General features: G+C 55.2%; 2 protein-coding genes across 2 annotated transcripts; both read right to left on the bottom strand.

The window, feature by feature from the left end:
* Positions 1 to 178: 178 nt before the first annotated feature.
* On the bottom strand, positions 179 to 7577 carry Cel (carboxyl ester lipase). The gene is made up of 11 exons (XM_090329399.1): positions 7512 to 7577; positions 5005 to 5155; positions 4801 to 4923; positions 4423 to 4620; positions 3837 to 3967; positions 3605 to 3712; positions 3357 to 3474; positions 1507 to 1693; positions 1116 to 1319; positions 828 to 1025; positions 179 to 503 (listed from the first exon to the last, which is right to left on the bottom strand). Exons 1-11 carry the CDS (start codon positions 7575 to 7577, stop codon positions 179 to 181), a joined length of 1809 nt encoding a protein of 602 aa, XP_090185525.1.
* A 2949-nt stretch (positions 7578 to 10526) lies between these two features.
* On the bottom strand, positions 10527 to 26391 carry Gtf3c5 (general transcription factor IIIC subunit 5). The gene is made up of 12 exons (XM_090330881.1): positions 26014 to 26391; positions 24505 to 24724; positions 22501 to 22699; positions 17420 to 17615; positions 16142 to 16246; positions 15334 to 15448; positions 14460 to 14534; positions 14213 to 14310; positions 13246 to 13328; positions 12565 to 12707; positions 11642 to 11837; positions 10527 to 11229 (listed from the first exon to the last, which is right to left on the bottom strand). The coding sequence occupies exons 1-11, from the start codon at positions 26158 to 26160 to the stop codon at positions 11665 to 11667; spliced, it is 1554 nt and encodes a 517-aa protein (XP_090187007.1). The 5' UTR covers positions 26161 to 26391; the 3' UTR covers positions 10527 to 11229; positions 11642 to 11664.
* Between the last annotated feature and the right edge of the window lie 858 nt (positions 26392 to 27249).

Genomic DNA, 27249 nt, shown 5'->3' with positions numbered 1-27249 from the left:
GTGAAGTACAGTATTTGTGGCTGGTAAGGACTGCCGACCCCTCCTTCCTCCAGCCTGGACCTCAGGAGCAAAGACAGACAAGGGATGGAGAGACCTGAGGTTTTATTCAGAAGGAAGTCAGGAGAGGAGGCAGGCAGGGTCCCACCCTTGTGGCCTCGGGGCCAAGACTCAGGGGACACTAAAAGCCTATGGCAATGGGCATTGCAGTGCCTTCAGGGTCATCTGCTGGGGCGATGGGGACATCCTGAGGCTTCTCCGCTGGGGGCAGAGGGGCGTCCTGGGAGCCGTCCTCTGGGGGCAGAGGGGCGTCCTGGGAGCCGTCCTCCAGGGACACAGCAGGCAGCCCTCTGTAGGTCACAGTCCAGTACTGCACATACTTCGTCCTCAGGTGCTCCTTCATGGACTGGCTGTCCATCTTCTTGGTGATCTCCAGGTAGTTACCGTTGTCCAGGGTGTAGGGGTACCAGTGTGTGGGCACAGGCGAGGGGCCCATGTTGGGGTCCCTGAAGAGGAGTAAGAAGCTAAGTAGGATCTGAGGATTCCCAGTCAGCTCTGAACCCAAATGCCTGATTTGCCCCGGCCCCTGAGCCAGCCTTGCCCAGACCCAACCCCTCAGAACAGGGCATGGACGGGCGGCTCAGGACCACAGCTCCTAAACCCTCACATACCAACAGGGACCTCGAGGCTCGAGAGGCTGAGTGACTTGCTGAAAGTTCTCTCAGATAGCATATGAGGAATTAGGGCTGAGTCCCAGGCAGACAGGGCCATGGTTGGAGGCAGCCCTCCAATTGGCTGTCCTCAGCCCTGGGTTCAAGCCCACACCTTACCCACTTTTGGCAAAGTTGGTCCAGTAGGCGATCATGGTCTTGGAGATAGTCCTGTCTTGGGAGCGGTAACCCAGGGGCGTGGCGAAGGGCTTGCCAAACACATACTGCAGGTCATCGGCGTGGTCGGCCCCCATCCACTTGGGGTAGATGGGCATCCGAGAGGGGTGGGAGAACAGGTAGGAGTAGGTCCTGCCACTCCTGAGGGGGCAAAGAGCCAGGTTGGCCAGCTAAGTGGTTGCTTAGTGAGCTGCGAGCCTTCCCAGAGACCACCACTTCCCAGACCCTCACTTGGCATTGATTTTGTGCTGGGCCAGAGCCACCTCTGTGGGAACCAGGAAGAGGATGTCAGTCTCCAAGTCCACCACAGTCTTCTTCTTGGTCTCCTGGGATGGGTCCTGCGTCCAGGACTCCGTGTAGATGTCAAAGGTGTCAGTGGCACCTCTTTGCCCCTTGGTGACAGTAAGTCCACTGACTAGCCTGTAGAAATCCTCCCTGCAGGGACCAAACGGGCACAGGACTCAGCCCAGAGCCCACGGAGGGCACCACAGCCCACTCCAGCACAGGGCTCTCCCCACCCCTCTGCTCTCTCCTAAGGCCTCCTGCGTCCAAGCCAGGCTTCCGAGGCCAGTCCTCTGTCCAGCTGTCCTCCACACAACCTGGCCCTGGACCCCCTGCTTACGCTGTGATGTCCTTGCTGGACTTGTCGACGGCTGGCATGTCAACAGTGGCAAAGAGATGCCCATCCATGTTGTTGGTGCCCGCTAAGTAGTCGATGTCGGCAGCATTGGCGTACAGGTTGATGGGGTCACTAGGGATGAAGTCTCCGTCGACGACAGGGATGAAGCCCAGGTAAAGAAATACGGGGTCTGGAGGGAGACAGCATAGTTCCTTCCAGTGTCTGCTTGGCCCTGCCCTTAGCCGCCTGCAGCTAGACTTGATGTCTTTCTCTGATCGGGACGAGGGTTCTCCAGCTCGAGCATTAGGAACCTTTAGGACTGGTTGACCTGTGTTGGGATGGAGGCCTGTCCAGGGCATGGAGATTTGTTGGTGCCAGGGGCACTTTTCTCCAGTTCTGTCCGTCCAAAACATTCCCAGATTGGCCAGGAGTGTGGCTTAGTGGTAGAGCACTTGCCTCTACGTCTAGCTTTTTGGTGCTTCCTTGGAGATTAGGGCCTCATGAACTTTCTTGCCTTGGCTGGCTTTGAACCATGATCCTCAGATCTCAGCCTCCCGAGTAGGCAGGATTACAGGCGTGAGCCACCGCGCCCAGGCTTCACTCACTCTTCTAAGGGAAGCTCTAAAGAAAATGTCAGTGGTTTCTTTGTTCACTTGTGGTGTGGGGGATCAAACCAAGAGCTCTGTTTATTCACGGTGAGTATTCTACCCTAGAGCGACACACTCTACCACACAAATCAACTACTTTGTTTGAAGCTCGATTGCCAGCAAAAGGCCAGTGCTGAACCCAGAGACAGCCAAGCCTTCCTCGGCCCGCGGCCGCTGTCCGGTCCTCCAGGGCCTGGTCGGGGCTGCAGAGGACACACACACCGTGCATGATTTTTAGCTAAGACGCCGTGAAGGAGTCTCGGCTCCTCCACGGTGAGCTCTCAGAGGCCCTAGGAACATTTTTTGTTTTGCCAGTCCTGCCTGGGACTTGAACTCAGGGCCTAAGCACTGTCCTTGGGCTTTCTCAAGACGAGCTCTACCACTTGAGTCACAGCACCAGTTCCGGCTTTTTCTGTGTATATGGAACATCAAGGAATCAAACCCTGGTCTTGGTACTATTCTCAAGTAGTATAGTATTAGGCATGAGTGAAACAGCTAACAAACAGCACCTAGACCCTGAGATCAAATGCCAGGACCAGTACAAGTGCACATACACATGTGCACACACACGCACACACACGCGCACACATACACACACAGGAGTGAATGGATTCGCAGGAAGTTGTTGATGGCGTCCCCAGCTGTAATTGCCAAACACTACAGCATTCGGACAGCGAATGTTGGCCGAATGGATGAGGGAAGGGCCATCTGACACAGGCATTCGGTTCCACAACCCCAGTAAAACTATTCCAGCTGGCCAGGTGCCGGTGGCTCACGCCTGTAATCCCAGCTACTCGGGAGGCTGAGATCTGAGGGTGGTGGTGTGAAAGGCTGTGAGCCTCTCATCTCCAGAAAACCAGAAGTGGTGCTGTGGCTCAACCTGGTAGAGTGCTAGCATTGAGCAGAAGAGTTCAGGAACTAGGCACAGGCCAAGAGTTAAAGCCCCATGACCAACAGCAACAAAAAAAGTATACGTGATACTCAGGACACATGCTCAGAAGCTTCTCACTGGAGGATAAGGAGAAAAGATGGCCACCCTTTCCTTACCACTGAGACCTGCCAGCTGATGGTGGCAGCCAGCCAAGCACATCAGCAAGTTAGGGACAGGGCCAGACCTCAGGCCTGGCACCTTTCTCTCTCCCGGGGCCTTGCCTGGCAGTGAGTCCCCTCTTTCCCACCCTCCACCAGCCCTGGACCCCCACTCACACTCCATGCCTGCCAGGGGCAACTTGTAGGCCATGGTCAGGGCGTGGGGGTCAGTGATCTTCAGACACCTGGCCAGCCTGTCCGTGTCATCCGTGGGGCAGCCCACTTTCTTCGCAATCTGGGCAGGGGGATGGGCAAGTAGACAGCCCGTGAGGGCAATGTTCAGCCATGGCAGGATCCAGGACAGAGAAGGGAAACAGGGAGGGACCCCCCCACCCCCCAGGACCTGGAACCAGGCCTCCACTCACCTTTTCTGCCCAGAAGAGGGGGTTGTGCTGGATGGCCCAGGGGCTCAGCCCCACACCGCTCTGGCTAATGGCCCTCCGGATGAGGCCCTTGTTGTAGGGGGAGAGCGTCTGCAGCACCCAGAAGTCCTGTCACCAGGCTGACACCCCAACCTGTCCCCTTCAGTCCCCACTCTCTCCCCCTAGTCTCCCTGGCTGCCCTGCTGTCTCCCTCCCCTCCAAGGATGCCTGAGACCTGCAGAGACACACTGGCGCCCCCGGCAGATTCCCCAAAGATGGTGATGTTGTCAGGGTCCCCTCCAAAGGCTGCGATGTTCCTCTTCACCCAGGCAATAGCCATGTGCTGGTCTCGAAGGCCATAGTTACCTGTGGGCAGAGGGTGGAGGTGAGCCTTCGTCCCGGCTAGGGCTGGAGGATGGGTGTGAATGAGAGACAAAAATGTCCTGGGCCTCGCTGAGACCGCGGGAGAGCTCAGGGAGGCCGGGGCGGGGACGTCACAGAAGGGGAGCAGAAGGGACAGGCCTCGCCCATCTCTCTGTCTGTCCTACATCCCCTCGCCTCTTCATCCCTGCCTCCGTGTGGCATTCCATCTCCCTGGGGCTCCCTTTGCATCTAGATGTCTGTCTATCCGTCCGTCCGTCTGTCCGTCCATCCGTCTGGCTGGCTCACAGCCTCTTTTGTTTCCTTCACAGCTTTCAAGATGCTCCTGCCTCCTGGCTCTGTGCATGGGCTCTGGCCTGCCTGTGGGGCTGCCTCTCAGCTCAAAGCGTCCACCACACTCGCTGTCTCCTTCACTCACCCAGCCGAGGTGCCCAGCGTACCTGGCAGGTTGGCGTCCCCAGTGCTAAGGAAGCCCAGGGGTCCGACACGGTAGTTGAAGGTGACCACAATGACGTTGCCACGAGTGGCAATCTCCTCCCCGTCGTACAAGTAGTTACTGAGGAAGTTGGCTCCATGGCCGGACCCCATGAGGAAGGCACCCCCATAAATCCAGATCATCACAGGCAGATTGTGGGAGACTGCGAGGAAAAGCAGGTGGGTGACCCTTGATGCCCACCCACGCCCTCTCCAGCCCCGAAGCTGGGGCAGTGGTGAGAGCTCTCTCTCCCTCCTCAGGCAGCCTTGGAGACCCCACACATCCCAGAGCAAGGCCCTGAGCTCCCCCCCTAGGGGTTCCTTGCACAAGTGGGGAGCCAGACCTTCCTTCTTGCCCTGTGGGACCCAGATGTTGAGGTAGAGGCAGTCTTCATCCCCATAGGTGTTATCCTGGGTGATGGTGGCCTGCAGACAGCGCTTCTTGAAGTCTTTGGCTTTCAGGGTTCCTGTGACCAGAGGAAGGGCTGGTGTGAGGAAGGTGCCCCTGCCCCCCACATCCAGGGCAGGCTCTGTACCCGGTAACCTACCTTGCCAGCCGGGGTGGCGCTCGGGGTTCTCCAGAGTCCTGGCAGTTGCATAAGGAATGCCTTTGAAGACATCTACAGATTCGCTACCCAAGAGGCTGAGCTTCTTGTTGACACCTTCCACGAAACCGCCTTCCGTGTACACGGAACCCAGCTGGGAGAGCAGTGGCAGCAGGGTTGGGTGGGGTCATCCCTGGCCAGCCCAAAGCAGGCGTGGCCAGCCCACCCCATGGACCTCGGGATTCCCACAGGCTCTGCAGAAGCAGCTCCACAGGCCTGTGACACTTGACCAGTGTTCCGGGGACTGCTCATTGCCCTGCCCTCCGGGAGTCACAGTCCTGCATCTAGAGGAAGCCAGTTCAGCTTATCTCGTCACTCAGCAGGATGGAAAACTAGCTTCCAGCAGTGGCTGCTTAGCTGAGACTGGAGCCTCAGTTTCCCAATCTGTCAGATGGAATACAACTGTTCTTCGCAGTCTGGTGGCTACTGGCCGGGGCCTGTCCATCTGTGGGCAGTGGCACAGATTCCTGGCTTTCATGCCCAACCATGAACCTCTGATGGGGCCCTTCTTTCTTTCTCTCACCTCCCCACAGTACCTGCCTTGACTAATGGCTCATGCCTACCATAATCCTAACTACTCAGGAGGCTGAAATCCGAGGATCTCACTTCAAAGCCAGTCTGGGCAGGAACATCTGGGACACTCTTCTCTCTGATTAACCAGAAATAGAGATATGGCCCAACCTTGGATGAAAAAGTCAAGCCCTAGTACCAATTCATTCTCTCTCTCTCTCTCTCTCTCTCTCTCTCTCTCTCTCTCTCTCTCTCTCTCTCTCTCTCTCTCTCTCTCTCTCTCTCTCTCACACACACACACACACACACACACACACACACACACACACACACACCCCTTCCTGGTGTGTCCCTTCTGAATGCCTGTGGTACCGAACTGGCTTATAGAAGCCAACACATCGTGTTTAATGAGGGGCCTGCCGACAGGTGCTGTTCCAGCCACTGAAGCTCACAGGCTTTCCTGCACCAAGCCACCCCACAGGGAAGCAGATGTCCAGTCTCTTGACCCTTTGCTCAGGGCAGGTCAAAGAGCAACACTGCTTGCCCAGATAGTGAGGGCAGCTGCTGCCCCCTGCCTCTCACCTGTGCCAGCTTCTAGGTGGGGGAAAACAGGGTGGCTGGAGCCCTGTAGCCCGGGAAGTCCCAGAAGCTGGGCCCTTGCCAAGCTGGGAGGGAGGGGCAGGAGGGAACTGGAGAAGAAGTGGTCCTGGCATCCCTGCTCCTGGCACTTGAGTTTCCTTGTTCTAGCCCCCAGGCCCCTGGAGAAGCCAAGGGCCAGGTCAGCACCAGAGGGACTGGGAGGTGGTGTCCAGATGTGTCTGTGAGGCTGTGGCTGCCCTGACGGCTTCTGGGTAGAGGCCGCAGGTGTGGGCACTCTGGCCACAGTGGCAGTTTATAAGCTGTGCCCTTCAGCACCAAAAAGAACTCTTCCAAGGAAGAACTCTCCATGGCAGTGCCCGGGCCAGCACCCCAACTTCCAGGGACAAGGGGCAGCTCTCAGGGTGGCAGGGCTGGGGAGGGTCTCAGGACCTGGAAAGGGCAGTGCAAGGGGTATTGGAACAGGTACAACACAGGCTTTCTGTGGCTCCTGGGGCTCTGGATGTGTTCTCCAAGCGCTCATTGAAAGAGCAAAGGCCCGACTGCAGAGGCAGCCACCTGACCAGCAGCCTAGGGGTTCCAGGTGGGGTTCACTGTCTCTCAGGAGGAGCAGGGGGTGGAGGCTGCTCGAGAGACACACTTCCGGTTTGGACTAGACTGAGACTGGGATTCCTATTTGGGAATCAGAAGTAGACACCCTGAAAAAACCAAGACACTGGATTGTGCCAGGCCTCTGCTTCCAGCCTGGAGGCTGGGGACACGCTGGCCTCAGTGTCCATAAGGTGGCCAGATTTGCCATGGACACCTTGAGGCACAGGCACACTGAAATTGAAGATCAATAGTGGACTTTTTTTTTTTTTTTTTTGTCAGTTGTGGGCTTGAAATCTGGGCCTGGGCACTGTCCCAGGGCTCTTCAGCTAAAGACTACCACCCAAGTCTTGAAAACCACTTGTTTTTCTGGGGGTTAAAGGGAAATAAGTCCCATGGACTCTCGTTCCTAGGCTGGCTGAACCGAGATCCTTAGATCTCAGCCTCCTGAGTAGCTGAGATTACAGGCGTGAGCCACTAGCACCCCACTTGGACTATTTGTTAGTTTTTTATTTTTTAAGTACACCCCTGTTCCAAAGACTACGTCTAATGGGCTTCTAGCAAATATGGCTCCAGGTATCTAACTGACATTCAGACTCAACTGTGCATGTGTTGTCTGTGTGCAGGGCTAGAGCCCAGGAACTGCTAGAGTTCTGGGTTCTCTCACTCTGACTGACCTGCCTATTGGCACTCTCTCCCCTAGGGCCTGGAGATTTACTGGGCCCGATCCGGCCTTCAGCAGGGTCCTTGCTTACCTTTGCAGCACTTGTCGCTGCCAAGCAGCAGGTGAGGCCCAAAACCACCAGCTCCAGACGCCCCATGGTGAGTGTCTGCCTCTGGGTGTCCCTCCTCCAGCTTCAGCTATTTATTGGGTTGGAGTCAAGGTCTTGCTCCTGTGAGCATGCACGTGTGCACACGCAGGCACAGGTGCAAGATGGGCCCTCATTCCCAAGGCAGGCTGCCTCCGGGCACCCTGGCTGTGCCCACAGTGCACCTGTGCAGGTGCGGCATCCTTGGAGCAGTCAGATAGCCAGATGGTGGAGAGGGCTGCCAGGGCCAGGGGCCTGGCTGCCATGCTCCCTACCTCATAGGGGGAATGCATCTGGGTCAGAGGTGACTGTGGGTTTTGTCCCAGCTGAGCCTTCGGACTTGGGCAGCTCTCATTTGGGCATCTTAGCACACAAACTGGGCTAGGGACAGGGACAGGCCATTCTCAGGATTCCTGGAAGGGAGGACAGTGTGGCTCTAGTCAGTGGGAAGGGGGCTACCCAGACTGGAGGGAGACTCTGAGGAATAGATAGGACTCTTGTGAGAACCCTGGGCCCGCACAGTAAGCCAGGAAGGGACAAGAGAACAGAGCCTGGACGTGAGGACTTTTTGCCAGTCCTGGGGCTTGAACTCAGGGCCTGAACATTGTCCTTGGGCTTTCCTCACGGCTAGTGCTCTACCACTTGAGTCACAGCACCACTTCCAGCCTTTTCTATGTATGTGGTACCAAGGAATCATGCTAGGCAAGCACTATACCACTAGGTCAAACTCCTAGCCCAAGAGGAAGACTTTATTCTTTTGGTTGTAGGGCTTGAACTCTGGGCTTGGGCATTATCCCTGAGCACTCTATCACTTGAGCCACAGCATCACTTCCCGTTCTCTCATGGTTAATTAGAGATAAGGTCTCACTGAGTGAGCTTCATGACGGAGCTGGCTTTGAAGCATGGATCTCAGATCAGCCTTCTGTGTAGCTAGGATAAAGATCAAGAGTCATCAACACCCAGCATAGGTGAGGCTTTTCTACAAATGTATGATGCCACACCTTCCTGAGCTCAGCCTCCAGGTTTGAGTTGGGCTATAGGGGAGGCCAGGGAATCCTGACCCCCTGGCCAGTCCCCTAGAGTGACAGGGACAGCAGGCCATCAAGCACAGCTCTAGCCTTCCCAGACCAATGGCTCTGATCCCAACATGCACTTCTGGCCTCTGACCCTGTAGCTAGACCTCTGAAAGGTCGAGGGACCACATCTCTGGTGCAGCTATCTCCATGGCTGACTGCATGTCTGACTGGTCCAGTGTGCAGGGATTTGGGTCACAGTTGATGGACAGAGGTGCACAGAAGGAAATGCAAAATGAACTGGGACTTTTACCAGCACTTTGAATTCCAAGAACCAGTGCTGAAGGAAGTCAATCTGAATGGGGTAGGGGCGGGAGAGGAGAAGGGCAGGGTTTTAGTTCAAGGATATTCTGAGCGGTGAATACCATGCAACACTACAAGGAAGCAACTGGCCAAGTGCAGAACAGAACTCGACAGAACAAACAGCCTTTTGTCTTACTCTGCGTAGGTGCTACTACAGAGTACCTATCATGGCTTTTACCTCCAGGTTCTCCATGCCTAAGAGGATGGTACCACAAACCCAGCTCCCGGGGGTCCTCTCGGGCTGCTTCACCTCTTGGCAGAAGGGAAGGGGGACTTGCCTTGAGCAAGACATTTATCTGATTCCCCAAAGTAAACAGGCAATTTTGAGATCAGGGGTCATCGTGAATACTAAGAAATCCCGGTGTTTGTTTGTTTGGCCAGTCCTGATCTTGAGCTTAGAACCTGAGCGCTGTCCTTGGACTTTCTCAAGGCTAGAGCTCTACCACTTGAGCCTCAGCACCACTTCCAGCTTTTTCCAAGTATATGGTTCCAAGGAATCAAACCCGGGTCTTTGTGCATGCTAGGAGCCAAACTCCCGGCCCCGATACCTGGGTATTTTTGTGAAGGACTGGGCCAATCAGTGTTGTGTGCTGTCCTGGCTGAACAACATTCTATGTGGTCAGACTTATTTGTTTCTGTACAGGTGATCGGGATGACGTAGATACTGAAATTAGTATGGACGGGCCTCACCTAGTTAGTTGTAGGACTGAACAGAACTGATGCCTGGGCAGGAAGGGTGCGATAGAACACTGCCCCTGGGCTGAGGCTCTTCCATGGGCCTTCAGTCTTCTCCACTGGCCAACTTTGGACTGCCGTCTCCAAAATGGTGGGCCAACTGTTTGTAAAACCTCTATGTCTGCACACATACAGACCCAATAGTTTGCTTCCTTGGAGACTAACTAGTGCCAGAGTCACATGAGCACTAAGTACTTCACATCAAGTAAAAGTTCTTAGGGGCCGGGAGTTTGGCCTAGTGGTAGACTGCTTGCCTAGCATGCACGAAGACCCGGGTTTGATCGTTGGTACCCCACATACATAGCAAAAAGCCGGAAGTGGTGCTGAGGCTCAAGTGGTAGAGCTCTAGCCTTGAGAAAGTCCAAGGACAGTGCTCAGGCCCTGAGCTCAAGCCCAGGACTGGCAAAAACAAAAAAAGTTCTCATTCTAGCTACTCAGGAGGCTAAGATCTGAGGATCATGGTTCATAGCCAGCCCAGGCAAAAAGGTCCCCAAGAGATTCTTATCTCCAATTAACTACTGAAAAAAAAAAAAAGGTGAAGCTATGCCTCTAAGTAATAGAGTACTAACCATGAGTAAAAATTGCTCAGGTATAGTGCTCAGTCCTTGAGTTCAAGGCCTACACTAAAAAAGAAAAAAGAAAGGGTCCTTGTTATGGATAAGGAAGTATGGATTTCCTTAAAACATTTCCAGCAAGACAAACACAAACGGAGGACTAAACAGAATCCTGAATTGACAATGAGGAACATACTGCATCTGGCAAAAACTCAAACTACTCAAGTCAGGTGACTGGTACATGGGCCCCAAGAAACATCCAGACCTGTGTGTGTGGCAGGGGAAAGACTGGAGCTTTTCCATAATAAACCACTTTTATTTAAAAAGAGAATTGTCTGGAATTTGAGTAGACCCCAGGAAGCCCTTCTAGTCAGTCCTAAGGCAGGGTGGGCAGGGCCTGGGCTCTTGGAGTAGGGCCTGGTGAGTGGGAGAGCAGGGAGGGGGTGGGGGAGGGGAGTCTGCCCCAGCACCTTCCTCAGATTTGCCCAGGGACCAGGAAGTCCCTAGAAGACGGCTCATCAGGAGTGGGAGTAGCCACAGCTGAGACCACCCAGAGCAAGGCTAAGTGCTCCAGAAGGTGGACTTACCATGGAGGAGACTGGAAAAAAGGGGAAGGGAGGAGAGGCAGGTTAGGGGCGGGAGCTTTCTCTACAGGACAGGGAGCTGTAATACCCTGCACAGCTGGTTCTAGGCCAGGCTCCCGGCTCGGCTGCCAGTCATGCCTTGAGGGGGGGCTTTCCAGGAGCCCCATCTGTCTTGAAGCATTTGGCTTTGAAAAGAGTGTGAGTCGGCTGCCCTGTGGACACGGCAGGAAGCTTCGAAGTGCTCTCCAGGGAGGCAGGCCTGGCAAGGACCTCAGTCTTGGCCTCCACCCAGGAGGCTGGGGGGCCACAGGTCTGTTTCCAGGGAACGGCTGAAGAGCGCAAACTGCTGGGAATGTCTGGGCTGGCTTCCTCGTCTCACCCAACTGAGGCAGGGCAAGGCCAGACCTGCACAGTCCTGGGGGAGTAAAGTGACAATGAATGAGAGGGAACCCCTGGCAAGAGAAGCCTCTGCCGTGGCCCCACTCACTCTGCTCCATGGAACGCGGACCAGGTGGGGCAGTTCCAGTGGGGCTGGCTTCTGTCAAAGCTCCCCCAGATGGGACTTGGACCCAAAGGCAGACTCTGACCGTAAACCTGGGCCCCCGCCCCAGCTCAGCTCCACACATGAGATGGTGTGGACGCTCTGGTTATGGACACCCCGCCACCCGCAGCAGAAAACGACAGGGGGCAGCAGCTCCTGGCAGGACCAGGCTTGCTGACTGGGAGGCTGGCTCTCCTCAGAGGGCCTCCAGGGCCATCTTCACCACCACGGGGCTGTGGGAGCCTGCTTGCCCCGCTCCCTCTCTAGGGCTGCACACCAGTCTCACCGGTTAGCCTGGCCAGGGCTTTGTCACACGTAGTCCAGAATTTCTGTCTCCATCTCATTCTCACTTCCATCAGAGGGCTTGAAATCTTCCTCCTCTTCCTCTTCCTCCTCTTCCTCCTCTTCTTCCTCCTCCTCCCCAGATTCAAACATCAACTGCTCTTTCGCATGGTCGGCCTTGTCAGGGCTGGAGAAGAGGGCTGGCCCAGGAGGAAACATGGGTCACAGGGGCCCCAGCACAGGCTTCCTGGAGGGGGCAGAGCTCCCGGAGGCCTGGCTACCATGACAGGTCGCCAGGCTCAACAGCTACAGGAGCTGCTGTGGCGAGAATGGCAGGGGATGGGGTGGCCAAGGGAAGCGGAGCCAAACAAGCCCCCAGGGGATAGGAAGCCAGCCAGGCCTTCAACTTTCTTAGAGAAGCCCCGGGCAGCGGTTCACACCTCCAAACCCAGCACTTGGGAGAGGCCAGCTTGGGATACATACTACAAACCCTCCTAGACTCCGTCCTAGAAACCCCAAGCCAAAAGGCTCTGTTGTGGCCAGATGCCAGGCTGCCCTCTGACCAAACTTCAGGAGGGCCTTCCTACAAGGTCCCTTGCTCCCCTGAGCCCTCTCAGCTCCTCAGCCCAGTAGAGCTCATTCCACTGCCTGGCTAGCCAGGAGCTGGAGGACTGGGGAATGTTGGCCCCCTCCCCTGCTATCCCCTAGTGGAGTAGGTGAGGCAGAGCTAGCCCACCCGTGCTGGCAGAGGAGGGCAGGGCCACAATGTCTGGAGCATGCCTCAGGCTGCAGCTCCTCCCCTCTGCCCTCCTCCTACCCTAACCCCCAGGCCCAGGGCCCCCACCCTGCCAGGAAGCCTCTCTCCCAACAGGGGAGGAGCACTTCCAGGCAGGGGTCTCTGGGCCCCCTGGGCCCCAGTGCTCTCACCAGGCCTCTTGGAGCGAATGGTCTGCCGGATCATGAGGGACATGGTGTCCCTCAGCTCGTCCGTGGTCTTGGGGAGGCACCACCCGTCCCGCTCGGTGCACATGCTCTCCTCCCCATCATTGCGGTGGATGATCTTCTGCAACCTGCGGGTGAGAGGGGCTGTGTGCCACGGGGAGAAGGAGCAGAGCCTGTGTGGGGCTGGAGCAGGCCGGAGCTGGGGAGTCCCAGTCTCTGGTCACAGGGGCCATGCTGCCTCCAGCAGGGGCAGCTGTGTGGAGAAACACAGGCTGGAGGGCCAGCCCTGAGGCAGAAATACAGGGGCAGGAAGGGCGGCGTGGGCCCCTGGGGCTCCTGACCTGTGTGGTCTTGGACCCCCAGCCAGCACACAAGCTGGTGGCCCACACCTCTGTCTAGCCAACGTGCCTTTCCCCAGATCCCACACATGCTCTGCCACCTGTCCTACCAGTGCCCTACCCTTGCCACTTCCAAATGTCATTAAGAACCAGCAGTTTCTGGGGCTCTGGGGGACCCTCTAGGCATGAGGCAGTGGTGGAGGAGGCCGTCCCCATCCATGGCAAAGCTGAGGTGAAGCCCAGGGGCTGCAGAAGTCATTCCCGCACCATTTCCACGTACCACCAAGGCCCACAGCCCCTCAGCAGCCGGGGCCTCTCAAGTACATACCCCTCCACATTCAAGTCGCACAACTGGTAGAACATCTGGCGATAGGGGGGCAAGGCTCCCTCCCGGAAGACATAGACAGAGTCCTGAGGAAGCGGGAGAGCCGGATGGTCAGCGCAGCCCAGCGCTGCTGGAGATGCCCACTCCGGAGGCTTCCTGGCAACTCCAGGATGGGCAGAAAGGCAGTGGCTAGGCACCAGATGTTAAAAGAAGGCACGGGGGCAGGAGACATATGGCAGCCAGGCCCTCTGGAGCCCTGGTGGAGCTGGTGCAGCCCACGCTGGGCCACGCTGGACTGTGCATGCCATCCTCAGTATTGGGGTCCTTGCCTGCGGCTCCTGGACCATCCTTGGCCCGAGTGCTGCAGCTCAGAGACAGGGACGGTCACTGGGGTAAGGTCTGGCTCAAGCAGCCAGTCACCTTCTTACTAAGGGGAAAGCCAGAGTCTGGGAAACCTGGGGAGCACTCGCAGGGCACGGATGGCGCTAGAGGACCCCAGCGTCACCGGAGGGCTGTGTCCTCACATGGCTCATTCCTGTTGTGCTCACGTGATCCCGCAGGGCCTCTCCTGGTTCTACAGCTTGGCTGTAGAGCTTGGCATGCGCCATCTGTAATGTGCTAAGTAACTCCTCTGGGGTGATGGTACAGGAGGGCCCCGCTCTGCGCCCACACCCCCAGCTGGGGCTCAGATGGTCTGTTGGAGCTGTGCTCATGTGTGAGCCTGATTCCCCTATGCCAGCAGCAGTTACAGGCCTCGGGAAAGTGGGTGGGCACACACCGAGGGGGCCACACACAGCTGCAGAGACCCGTCACCACTTCTCTACCCGGAGGTCCCCAAGCTGTTCCGTTGTTAGTCCTGGGACGTGAGTAGCGGGAAGGCATTGGATTGAGAGCTTTCTGAAAGCCCCACCCCAACATCCATAAAAGGGACGCCTGGCTCGCTCTTCAGCCCCCTCCTTGAGGCACCCACCTTAAGCTTATACTTGTTGGAGGTCAGTTTCCGTGGGCCAGACACCCCCGATGGGCCCAGGCCCTGCTTCAGGTCATGCATGGTGACAAGCTGGCTGGCTGCATGGAAGGAAAGCAGAGCTGGCAGTCTGAGGGCAGGGTGCCTGCCTGCTCTGCTGCCAGGGGCAGTGGCCGGCGGCACCTCCCGTTTGTCACCCCGGACCCAGGACCCCATCAGTGGCCTGATTCGGAGCAGCCCAGGCACTTACGAGTCTTCTTGACTGTGATGGGCAGGCTGTAGTTGTAGGTACTGCGCTTTGCCTTGACAGGCATCTCGCTGCCACCTGTGCGGAGGGAGAGCAGGCTAGAGGCGGGACTTGGGACAGGGTGGAGATGGAAGGTTGGTATGGAACTGGACCGTCATGCATGCTTCTTGTATGTTCCCCATTGGTTTCCCTAGGCCTCCGGCCTGTGTTGATAGTTAAACATGGTCCACAAAGCCAGGCATGGGGCGTGGTGGCTCACGCCTGTGATCCTTGCTACTCAGGAGGCTGAGATCTGAGGATCCAGGTTCAAGCCAGCCCAGGCACAGAAGGGCTTGAGATTCTTATCTCCAATTAATCTCTAGAAAACTGGGAAGGGAAGTGGGGCTTGGCTCGAGGGTAGGGCGGTAGCCTTGAGCTGAAGAGCTCAGGGACAGGGCCCAAGATGAGTTCAAGCTCCATGACCCACAAAAAAAAAAAAAAAAAGCAAAGACAAGCAAGCAAACAAACAAAAAACCTGGTCCAGGAATGATAAAGTAACTGTGCAAATGGCCTTTGGCTGATAAAGGTCTCTTACTCGTGCCTTAAGGAAAGACCTGGTTCCTGGTCCATCCCATGAAACAGGACCCCAGCTGCCACTGGCTAGAGGAAGAGGCATTCCCCAGTGGACTGGGTACAAGGTTCCTGTGTGGCCTCACTGCCACCCTGGCTTAGCACTGAGCAGAACCAGGTTTTAAGGCCACGGGCCACTAATGGGCCCCATTTCCACGTTACTGTGCTCTGCTTCTCACAGGGAATGGGTGATACACTCATCCTGTGTATGGAGAGAATGCTAGAGATGGGAAGGGGCAAAGAGATAGAAAGCACATCTTTTGTTTACCATATTTCATTCCACAACGGATTCGGAAGTCAAGGACTTGATAAATCTTGGCCTCCGAGTGTTTTCGGGGGTCATAGCCAAACCGGATCCACAGGCTTCTCCAGGGGCCTGTTATCTGGGGAGGTGAAAGGTGAGTGTTTAGGGCAAAGCTCAGGTTCCCTGGTATGGGCAGGGGCTGGCCTCTGAGAGCTGGGACACGGCTCTCAGCTCCCACCACAGGCTTGGCCACCGGAGAAGCCAGTTGGCCTTTGAAGCCTGCTATGCTGAGAGGGAGGTGGAGATCAGGAGACTGTACCAAGGTAATGCCATTGCCTGTCCTGGAAGAGAATTTCTAAAGGACTAAGAAGCCTTTAGGCGACAGAAGGTGGCTTTCTAGAGTCCAACTGGACAAAAGGGACATGAGTCTCATGTCCCACCCATCATCAGGTTCACTTCCCTCCCCTAACAACTGCCATCTCGACCCATCGTGGGCTGAGGTGCGGGTGGACATGCCCTGGTGGAGGCGTGGAGAACAGGGGTAGGAGGTGCCGTCACGAGAGGCCTGGGCTCCGTAGCACATGGCTGGGCCGCAGGTGTTTGACACCTGCTGCTCCCCTGCAAGGAAAGGTGGAGGTGCCATGCAGCCCAGCTCTCAGGTCGCCTTACACCACAGCACTCCCACGGGGGAGGCAGCAGTGTGCTGTGGTGTGGAAGCTGGCTGCTCCTAGCTGGCTTCGCTAGCCCTTCCAGAGCTCAGCCGTGGTGTCCGTCAGGGAGGGAGGGCCACACGGGTGGCACTGAGGTAGGCACGCCGCTGCCAGCCACTCACCATGTAGTAGGCCATGAAGGGAAGCAGGATCTTGAGCTTGTCAGGGTGGACGCTGATGTTGGCCTTGACAGCATTGCGTGACCAGATGGGACGAATGTCAAACAGCTGGGCAAAGTCAAGGGCAGAGGCTGAGATGGGCACCGGCAGTGCCGCCCCCGGCTCCCGCCCCCGGCTCCCTCCCCGCCTCCTCCATGCAGAGGTATGGATTGTGCTTGTCATGTGCCAAGTGAAAGCGGGGAGCTCGTGAGGTCCTGGGGTGACCACCAAGGTCATGTTTCCATCCCTACACAGCACAGTGCACCAGAGCAGGGCTGAGAAGGGCCCAGGACCCCTGAGCTACAAACCTTGAAGACATCGTGAAGGGGCAGGGGATGGTCTGGTCGGGGAGGAGGGGGGCGAGGGCCACTGCAGTCAGAGGGCCAGGACTCCCAGAGCTAAGGGAGTAAACTGTCCAAGGAGAGTAAGGGGCCACAGGGAGCACCCAGTGACCAGTCACTGCTGGAAATTCCACAAGAGAAAGCTGCATGTGTCTTCAGAAACAAAAACCCTGACTCTCCCAGGAGCAGAGTGTGAAGCTGGCCCCAAGGAGAACTTGCAGTGAGGCCTGCATGCCCAAGGAAAAGACCCAGCAAGCGACTGCACGCACCTTAGCCAGGAGGAGAAAGGATGCCCAGCCATACGTTCCAGCTCTACCTGGGACAAAGGTGTCCAGCCTGGCACAGGGCCAGGCTCCATGTCATGCATTCCCATGAGTAGGCAGACACGCAAAGGCTGCAAGAGCCCAGTTCCCCATTTATGTCAATGCCCAGCTATGTCCTCATTTCTTTACTACCCCAGAGGGACTGTCAGAGAATTTATTTATTTATTTGTCAGTTATGGGACTTGAACTCTGGGCCTAGGCACTGAGCTCTTCAGCTCAAGGCTACCGCCCTACCCCTTGAGCACAGCGCCACTTCCACTTCCAGTTTTCTAGTGATTGGAGATAAGAGTCCAGGCTGACTTTGAACCATGATCCTCAGATCTCAGCCTCTTGAGTAGCTAGGATCACAGGCGTGAGCCACCACACCCGGCACCCTCAAAGCATTCTAGTAAGTATTTTCAACCTTAAGAACATGGTGTGAATGGCATCTGGAGGTAGAAAATTCCCATGTACTAATGAAACATTTAACAAAGCAAACACAGCCAACCCCACTGGCAGCTGGGAAGGAAGCAGCTGCATAAACACTTGGTCAATGCAAAGCAGAATAGTGCGGCGTGGCTGACGGGACAGAGCCTCACCTTCCTCAGCTCCTCCTCCACCTTCTGATCTATGGGGTTGGTGCAGGCCCTCTTCCACGTCTGTACCGCAGCCTCCAGAGGCTGCACAGGTACTTCAGCATCCTCAAAGTTGACAAAGATGGCATTGTGGGGGCGCCGGGCCCTGCTCAGGCCGATCAGGTTCTCCCCTGAGATGGTGGGGTTGTTGTAGCCTTCCCTGGGGGCACAGAGACATGCTGAGAGCAGAAGGGCCGAGGACCATCTGAGGAAGAGGCCAGCTGCGTGCCTTCACCCTGGAAATCCAGTGAGGCCAGGCAAGGATCCCAGCTCTCAGGCTTCCCAAGAGGACAAAGAGGGGGCTGCCATGGCCAATGGAGGCCTAGAGAAGCGCTGGGCAAGACCTAAGGTCCCAGAGACCAGTGCAGGAAAGAGCACCTCAAGCCAGTGACCTTCCAGCCGCAATGGCATTGAGTCCTTGTCCTTGTCTGGCATCATCCAGCCACTAAAAAGCTGTACATAGCCTAAATATCCTCTGGCTGGAAATAGTGACATTGGTTGAGGCTGTTAATGCAGGGACAAGCTACGCTTACTGACGCTGACTTTTATGACTCACTTATTTAACTTTCAGAGCAATCCAACAAGGGAAAACTGGGGAAGTAACTAAAGCCGTAGGAATTAGAAAACTTGCCTCAAGAGCATGTGACACAGGCTCCACCAGGGGACTCAAACCACAGGAACCTGGCCATGACCAGGTCTTAGTCACGGGGCCTGCACCTAGCAGAACATGGCTCAGGCTCAGAGCATCTTGACAACTTAGACCAAACAGTACCATCAAAGCTTAGAGATTAACAGCGAGCGTTCCATCTGTCCACAGCCACAGGACATCCAATGGAAGAGGGGTGTCACGGAAGGGGAGGCTGGGTGGTCATGTGTCATAGAGGTTTGCCCACTGGAGCCCCATTCTAGTGGGGATGTCAGAAAAGGGGTAGGACACATCCTACTTTGCTTTGAATACAAAACAGCTCAGTAAAACCACAAGTCTTAGAACACACATGTACACATCAAGAATTCTAGCCAGGCACTGGTGGCTCACACCTGTCATCCTAGCTACTCACAAGTCTGAAATCTGAGGATTGTGGTTTGAAGCCAGCCCAGGCAGACACATTTAAGAGACTTCTCTCTCCAACTAACTAGCAAAAAGCCAGTACAAGGCACTGAATTCAAGCCCCAGTACTGACACGAACACACCCACCCAGAGGGGGCATTTCCTGAAATTCTGGCAGTGGTTACCTCTTTACGGGTGTACATAAGAAACATCCACAGGGTGCCAGTGACCCAGAGCCCACTAAGGCTGTCATGCAGCTCCCTCCTCCCTCCATACTCCCTCCGTGTCTTGAGCATCGTGCAGTTTCATTCCGGTGATTTAACTTTTTTTCTAAGTGTTATCATTATGTACATTTTTTTTAATTTTAACTTTTAAGTTTGTCACGATTATCACCCACCACAGCCTCCTGAGTAACTGGGATTACTAGAGACCCACACGGAAGCCTGGCTGGCGTTCGCTGTACTTCTCCATATGAGTTCTCCCCATCTGCACATTTACAAAGGAAAGCAGTTGACTTCACATCTGTGCCTGACTTTCCTGCCAGGGATGACCTCATCCTGCTTTCTGAGATTCCCTCACACGGCCCTCAGCCTGGAGGAAGCCTTTCTGCAGAAGGGACAGCCATTTGTGCTGGCCACTCAGAGAAAGGACTTGGTGGCTGCTTCTACTGACTCGGGCTGGGGTCGGTGTGTCACCATGTCCTATGGTCACAGAGGACCTCTGAAGAACAGCGGGTTCAGGGTTCTGCCAACCTCTTCAGTTCCTCTAGTCTGTAGTAAGTTCAACCTCCACAGACCCAGAGAGGGGGACCTGTGAGGTGGAGTCAGGCTCTGCTCCCCACGAAGGCCAGCGGTGCACAAAAATCAACACAGGCCCTGGGAAAAAAAACAGGTTCTTTCCATGTGCCAGAAACATACACACAAGGAGAGAATGGCCTGGGGCCCCAGGGTGGCTGGCCTCCTCCCTGGCTCGCCCAGGCTTGGGAACTGCTCCTGCTGCTCCCAGAGCAGAGCCAGGCTGCAGAGCAAAGCGGGCGCCTCTGTTTTCTGTTTGTGTGTGTTTGTTTCTGACTAGGAGGGCAAACAGTTTTGTGGAGGAATAACCCAAAACACTTTAGAAATACTCCTCTCCTATCCCAGAGGTGTTACAACTTCCTTCTTTTTAGATCTTTTTGGGAAGGGTATCATTTGCTTTTCCTAAGAAGCACAATTTACCTGCCTGATCAGAAAAAGAGTGGGGGAGGGAGCAAGGTAAGTGACAGATGGAAGAGACCTGAGGGACATCAACCAAAGGCAAAGCACAGGACACCCCTGCCTGGTTCCTGGGGAAACTGAAGGTGGCCGGGCACAGTGAGCTGTTTCCGGAGTGCGATGTTACACTCCCCTGGCAGGAGTTGAGACACCTCTACTTGCTGCAGGCGTGAGGGTGAAGGGCAGAGTCAAGACAGGGAGGCAGTTGCTCCTTGGTGGGGGGCACAGGGGAGTTTAATTCCATTTGGTTCTCAGCCTGCCAGAACTGGTGCATCGTTTACACCTGTTTGTTTTGAGACAGTCTAGCTGGCCATGAGCCTGGAGGTTCAAGTGATCCTCCGGCTTCAGCCTGGGATGACAGGCCAAGGCTACCAAGCCACACTCCCATTACTTTCCTAAGAGCAGGTGACAGTGCGCCTCTGAGGATGAGACCTAAGGCTAGGGTGATGGTCTGCGCTATGCCTCGGGTATAAATGCTGTCCCCCACTCACCTCGTGCCCGAGGCTCTCAGCCCACCCCCTTTAAGGCATCCACCCATCAGCTTGTGTCAGGTTCAGCTCCCTGCCCCCCAGTCCAAACCAGAGCCTCACCACCACATGGTCTGCAGACTCAGGGCTCCAAGAGTGCCCTGGGCCACAATAATATGGGGGGGGGGCAGGATATAATGATGGAAAAGTGTGCATGAAGAAAGGGAAGTCCTCCCATACCTTCTTCACCCAAGGCAGTCCGTGTGGCTGCTGAGGCTTCTCACTAGTACAGCACCATTTATGTATTTATTTGGTAATACTTGATATATAGACACACTTTGTCATTATTACTTTACATATACATAAATCGTATATACAAACATGCACACAGACATTGGTGCTGGTCCTGGGACTTGAACTCAGACCCTGGGCACTCACTATTCTTGAGCCTTTTTCACAAGTCTAAAGCTCCAGAACTGGAGCCACAGCTCCACTTCGTTTTGTTTTTGCTGTTTAATTGGAGATAAAAGTCTCATGTACATTTTGTTTTGTTTTGTTTGTTGGACTTGGACTTGAACTCTGGGCTTGGATGCTGTCCCTAAGCTCTTCAGCTCAAAGATGGCATTCTACCACCTGAGCCACAGGGCCACTTCCAGTTTCTGGTGGTTAATTGGAGATAGGAGTCCGACAGATTTTTTTGTGCTGGGGCTGGCTTTGAATCCCGATCCCCAGATCTCAGCGTCTTCAGTAGGTAGGATTACAGGCGTGAGCCACCAACTCTCATGGGCTTTTCTATCCTAGCTGGCCTTAAACTGGGATTCTCAGATCCGAGTATCCTGAGTAGCTACAGCACAACTTATTTTCATGCCTCCGAATCCATTCAGCACCTGATGCCCCTGGACATGCCCCACGCCAGCACAGCCAGCTCAACTAAGGCTGCTCAAAACCCCCTGAGGAAGAACTCCTCAGGGAACACCACAACCACCCACAGGCCACTTTCCAAACTGCCATGTTTCATTTTAGTTATTTAACCTCATTTCCCAAATCTCCTGTCCCTAGGCCCACCAATACAAGCAGAAAGCCCTTCTCAAGCCAGGCTTTGTTCTGGGCACCACAGCTGCAGCAGAGAACAAAACAGGCCATGTGCCTGCCTTTAGTGACCTTCCAATGGGAAATGGTTTTTTAAAAAGAGGGCACACAAAAGGACAGCATAGCAGTAAGGACTGAAAGCCCAAGGCATGGGGAAGCCGAGAAGTCTTGGTTCCATGTTTGTAAAAGGGAGACTCAGCGCAAACTCAGCATTCCCACAGAGCTGGTGAGTACTCCTCATCTCAAGCCGGGAACCTTCCACACTCACTTTCTTCATTTCTGTTTCCATACTATTCAGCCCTGGCTTTTCCACAAGAAATGGTTGGTACTCCTTAACATCAATGCTTGGCTCGCCTCCAGGAGAAAGCCAACATCTGGCAATGCCCAGGCTTGCCTTTTGGACCACCCAGGGGGCTCTCTAATCATGACAACACTGTAGAAATGCAAAGCTTGTTTCACATGAGGCTTGGCTAGGGCTGTGCATGTGGTGAGCTATGCATTCAGTCCATCTAGCTTTCACAGCCGTCTGTGCAAGAAACGCACAGCTGCTTTGAGATGGTGTGCCTGTCCCCAGAAGCCCACAGTCTAGAGGAGACTGCACCCGAGATCACGGTGAGCAAGCCCCAGGAGGAGGCGCTGAGACTGGGGGATGGCTCTGGAGATGAATGGGGACTCCAGCCACATGGACAAACCAGGAGGCGGCACACAGTGGGAACACACTGGGGCCGAGCTGAGGAGCGTGTGAAGGGAGAGCAGAGAAGAAAGAACAGATTATAGTGATGGCCACGGCATCTCTGCCTGAGATGGCAGGGGTGTAGAGACCACTGCCGGTGACCACAAGGCCTAGAGAGTGATCAGCAACACGCAGGCACTGAGCAAAGGAGACCATCTCTGAGCAGGACTTCAAGTTCTGTGTGCTCCATGGGGTCAAAGCCAATCTGGTGATTGCCAAGCCATCATCCGTATGAAGGGCTCGTTCTATACTGAGGACATAGCTTTTTCTAGGTATGTGGTACTGAGGGATTGAACCTCGGGCTCTGTGTATGCTAGGTGAGCTTTCTACCACTAGGCTACACTGCCACTCCAGTACATATGCTTTTGAAATTCAAACCCAATACCCCAGTTGAGTAGTACTATCACCCCATCTTGAGAAGAGGAAGCTGAGGCCTCCTGACTGGGAGGCGTCCTTACCGGTGCTGTGTCTCTGGGCGATAGAAATAGTCCACGGGAGTGTCAAGCCGGGAGAAGATGGGTGGGGGGATGTAGAGTGGCACTTCCTGCTGGAAGAAAGCTTGCTTCTCAGGCTTGAGCAGGAGCAATTTGTCATACATCGACATATGCTTGTTGCCCTCTTCCGTATGCACAGCCAAGTACTGGAAGTCAGACATTCCTGGAAAGAGACGTGGACAGATGGCACCACTACAAGGACACCAGCCCGGAAGTAGTCAGCTGCCCAGTCAGCACCCAGCCCTCTTAGGGAAGCACTGAGCAGTTTGGGCAGTGGAGGGGGAGGGGACAGAAACAGCACCTCCAACACCAGTGCAAGTAAGCTGGGTGCACACCAGGTCACTTTCAAAAAACTGCACTAGGGCCAAGCATGGTGGCTCACATCTGTAATCCTACCTATTCAGGAGGCTGAAATCTGAGATTCATGGTTCAAAACCAGCCCGGGCACTAAAGAAATGTGAGACTCTTATCTCCAATTAACCATAAGAAAACAGGAAGTGGGGATGTGGCTCAGGGGTAGGGCAGTAGCCTTGAGCTGAAGAGTTCAGGGACAGTGCCCGGGCCCAGAGTTCAAGCCCCATGACCCCCGCACACCCCCCCCCCAAACACACACACAAAAGAAAAAAAATGCACTGGGGGAAGCGGGAAGCCACAGGACAGCAAGGATGTAGTCCTTGGCAGTGCTACACACAGCCACCTAGGGACTGGCTGCGCTCAGCTCAAGATGCTGTTTCCACATTGAGTAGCAGGGAGCTACCATATGCAGTATTTGAAGACCCACTTGGATGCTCGGTTCCAGATAAATGCACATCAGCCAGGATGCCTGGCACCAAGGCCCAGCCAGGACAGGAACAGTTCTCATCATTCTCTCTCCCACCTCTCTCTAGTCTCCTTTTCCATTCTCAGTTCTTAAATCTTCCCATTCCACCTTAAAATGGAATCTGTAATGATGAGCATGTCTAAGTCTAGCTGGTAGTTTGTAAGGGCCGCCCTGTGCCTGGGCTTGCCCCTGGGGCAACATTGTCTCAAGGGCCTACTTAGGGATGGACAAAAGCCAAGCTACCTCCCAAAGAAACATGGGGCTCAGGAAGGCAAACCCCCCAAAACTCATGTTACTTCCATCCTGCCACCCAGCCCCCATTTTCCTGTCTCCCCTGGCCCCTCATGTAAGCGGCAAACTGTAAACTGACCACACAGGAGGCAGCCAGTTGGAAGGAACATGAGGGGAGTGGGGCTGAGTCTGCTGGAAGGGCTCAAGATGGAGGTTTAGTCTCCAGTTAAGACTGAAGAGAAGTTGGACATGGCTGTACGCTTCTCTAATCCCAGTGACTCCAGACAGCAACAGAAGGATCAGTTAAGCTTAGTTCAGGCTAGCCTGAACGACACAGCCAGATCTATCTAAAACAACAACAACAACAAAACAAACAAATAAAACAAAACACAAAAACAAAAAGGCTGGAAATGTGGCTTAGTGGTAGAGTGTTTGCATAGCGTGTATGGAGCCCTAGGTTCAATTTCTTATTACCATGTACACAGAAAGGGAAGTGGTGCTGTGGCTCATGTGGTATAGCACTGACCTTGACCAAAAGAAGCTCAGGGACAGTGCCCTCAGTTCAAGCCTCAGGACTGGCAAAGAAAAAAAGAAAGAAAAAGAAAAAGAACCCAAAAGACAGGGAGGGTTCTAAAACTTATGGGAAACAAACTGCTCACCAGTTTGATCTGGCCTCCTATATGGCTTTACTTAAAGCTGACAGGGCTATCACAGAACTCTGGATCTTGGCTTCTCTTAAGGAAGCAGGAGGTCATGCAGCAGGGCACGCAAGTAGCCAGGAAAGAGGCCCACTTCCAGGGTAGGTCTTAGGCTCTGCAGTCCCCACATCCTAGCTACTTCTTTGGTACAGAGGACCCAGTGTGTGCACCTACAGCAGGCCTTAAAGTAACCCAGCACCCACAAGGCTTCTCAGATACCCTGAAATTTGTAAATGGTGGAGACGATGCCGAGAATCTCCATGTTGAAAGAGACCTCCGGGCAGGCCGCAGCCCCCAGCTCCCCTCTGGTCCGTCTTGTCCTTTTCCTGATCCGAAGCAGCAAGCTGCTGGTACTGTAGCGGTTGGCACACACGGGGTGGCAGTATGGGTCCTTGGGCCGGAAGTACAGCTCCATTCTCTTGGTGGGGTCTGTGTAGATCTGCAGCAAGACCACAGGAGACAGCACAGGGAGAAGCTAACACCCACTAGGGTGGGGCTCCTCCCTCTGCAAAGCCTTCTATAAGCCAAGAAGGCTAGGAGGTCATGTTCCATTCTGAGCTTTTCCTTTTGTGCCTATATATGGGGGCTTGAACTCAGGGCATCCCTCTCTCACTTGGATTTTTGACTCAAGGTTGCTTACTATTTAAGCCACATCTTCATTTCCAGTGTTTTGCTAATTAACTAGACATAAGTATCTTGTGGACTTTTCCTGCATGGGCTGGCTGGGAACTGTGATCCTGAGATTTCAGCCTCCTGAGCTAGGATTATAGATGTGAGTCACCAGCATTGAGACATTCTGAGTTCTTTATTGCCTCCCAGTACTCACTTTTTAAATCTAGTCTCTCCGTGTTTATCCTCTTAAAATGAATCCTAACAACTAAGGACAAATAGTCTCCTTCACAGTTCTATCCATGAAGTAAAATACTTTCAATATTCACAACCTTAATGAATGCAACTGGTGTATTCTATATTAGGAGTGGATAGTAAGTGCATTTATTAGCTCTCTATATAAATCAGACTTTCAAATATAAGTGAAAGCTGGGCTAGGTGGCTCACGTCTGAAATCCTTGCTAAAGACCAGGGGACTCTTATCTCCAGTTAGCCATTAGAAACTGGAAGTGGCACTGTGGCTCAGGGGGTAGAGCTCTAGCCTTGAGCCGAAGGGGACAGGGACAGGGATTCTACCACTTTGAGCCACAGTGCCACTTGTAAGTTTTCTGGTGGTTAACTGCAGTTAAGAATCTCATCAGAACTTTTCAGCCCAGGCAGGCTTCAAACTGTGATCCTCAGATCTCAGCCTCTTGAGTAGCTAGCATTAAAGGTTGGACAGACAAATCTGTAAGACTCTTTGCCTCCAATGAACCAAGCTGGAAGTGGCCGTATGGCTCAAGTAGTAGAGTACCAGCCAGGAAGAAAACTCTGAAGGACAGCGCCCAGGCCCGGAGTTCAAGTCCCACGACCAATACACAAACAAAACGAACCCAAACCAGAGCGTCTGGCCGCCTTTCACCTTCGGCTCACGTCTGGGGAGCCTCCACGCCCCGCATCCTTCACGCGCCATCCCTCCCTCCTCTCCCCCACGACTTCAAAGGAAGCCCCGCCCACTGGCGGCGCGGGACCGCCCACTCCCGTTACCGAGGCAACCGCGGCTCGGAGGCCCCGCCCCACCGCACGCCCCCCCTGCTCCTCCCCTCCCACGTCGCGACCCGCAGACTCCAGGCTCCTTACCCGGGAAACGCTTTCCTCGCCGCCCAGCGTGCGCAGCATCTTCCCCACGTCGCGCACCAAGCCCGGGTACTCCACGCACACCAGCCGCCGCTCCCGCTGCAGTTCCACTGGCACCGCGGCCCGCGGCGCCGCCTCGTCCGCCGCCATCCCTGCCCACTTGCCGGGGCCCGCCACAGTCCGTCCCCCAGAGCGCTCCCGGAGGCCTCGCCTCGAAGGTTCCGCGAAGGAATCGTTCCGGAGCCCCTGGGTCCAGCCAGACTCGAGGCCTCCGGGGACCGGGCGCCGACCGGAGGCCGCACGGCCTGCAGGTACGCGACGCCGCGGCCTCGACTCTCCGTTTAAAATGAGGAGGGCTGGGCGCAGGGCGGGGCCAGGCCTTCTCTCTTCCGGTTCCGAGGGCGCAGCCAATAGGAAGTCAGGATTTGGGGCCGGCGCTCTTCCGGTGACCCCGCCCAAGGAGGGCGTGGGGGCGGGACGGCGTCCGACTTCCGGCCCGCCTCCCCGCGCGGTCTGGCGGAGTCTGCGGGGGTCCGGCCCGCCGGTGCGGTGCAGGCCTCGTCGCCGCAGGTTGGAGTTCTGCGGGCGGAAACTGCGGGTGCGGGGGATTTGCTCGCCCAAGGCTCGCCGCCCCCCGGCAGAAGACCCCGAGGGCCACGCGTGTGACGCGCCCGCGGGCCGGAAGGGCCTTGTGCTGGGAGAGCTGCTACCGTTTTCTTCCTCTACGCGTGGAAAATGGACCCGAGAGGCGAGAGCGCCTTCAGATGAAGCTGTTGGAATCTAGGGACTGGATTGGAGGGCGATGGGAGCCGGAAACCCTGAGTGACCTCTTGGATGTGGGCACCCCAAGAACAAATGGCTGCCAGGTTGAAGCTGCTGAATGCATCTTATAAAGAAAAGGTGTCGCCCGCTGTGAGATATTTGTCATTAAATTCTACCCGGGAGGCCTTGCCAACAGCAGGCGAGGCTGAGCTAGAAGATTCCCGTTTCTTAGCAGGGAGCTCCCTATGAAGCCTTTGGTACTCTCTGGCCTGCCCTCTGCAGCTGCCCAAGAAATTTTTCTTTTTTTTTCGGGGGGGGGGGGGGTGCTATGGGGCTTGACCTCAGCCTGAGCTCTTCAGCTCAAGGCTACCGCCCTACCCTTGAGCCAAGCCCCACTTCCCGCTTTTCTCGAGGTTAATTGGAGATAAGAGTCTCAGGTCCCCCGGGATGGCTTTGGGCTGGCTTTGAACCTCGATC

This window comes from Megascapheus bottae, chromosome 3, assembly GCF_031878675.1.
Source record: "Megascapheus bottae isolate mThoBot1 chromosome 3, mThoBot2.hap1, whole genome shotgun sequence".
Classification (NCBI taxonomy): domain Eukaryota; kingdom Metazoa; phylum Chordata; class Mammalia; order Rodentia; family Geomyidae; genus Megascapheus; species Megascapheus bottae.
Note: the sequence above shows the minus strand (reverse complement) of the source record. Positions and strands in the feature narration are given on the sequence as shown.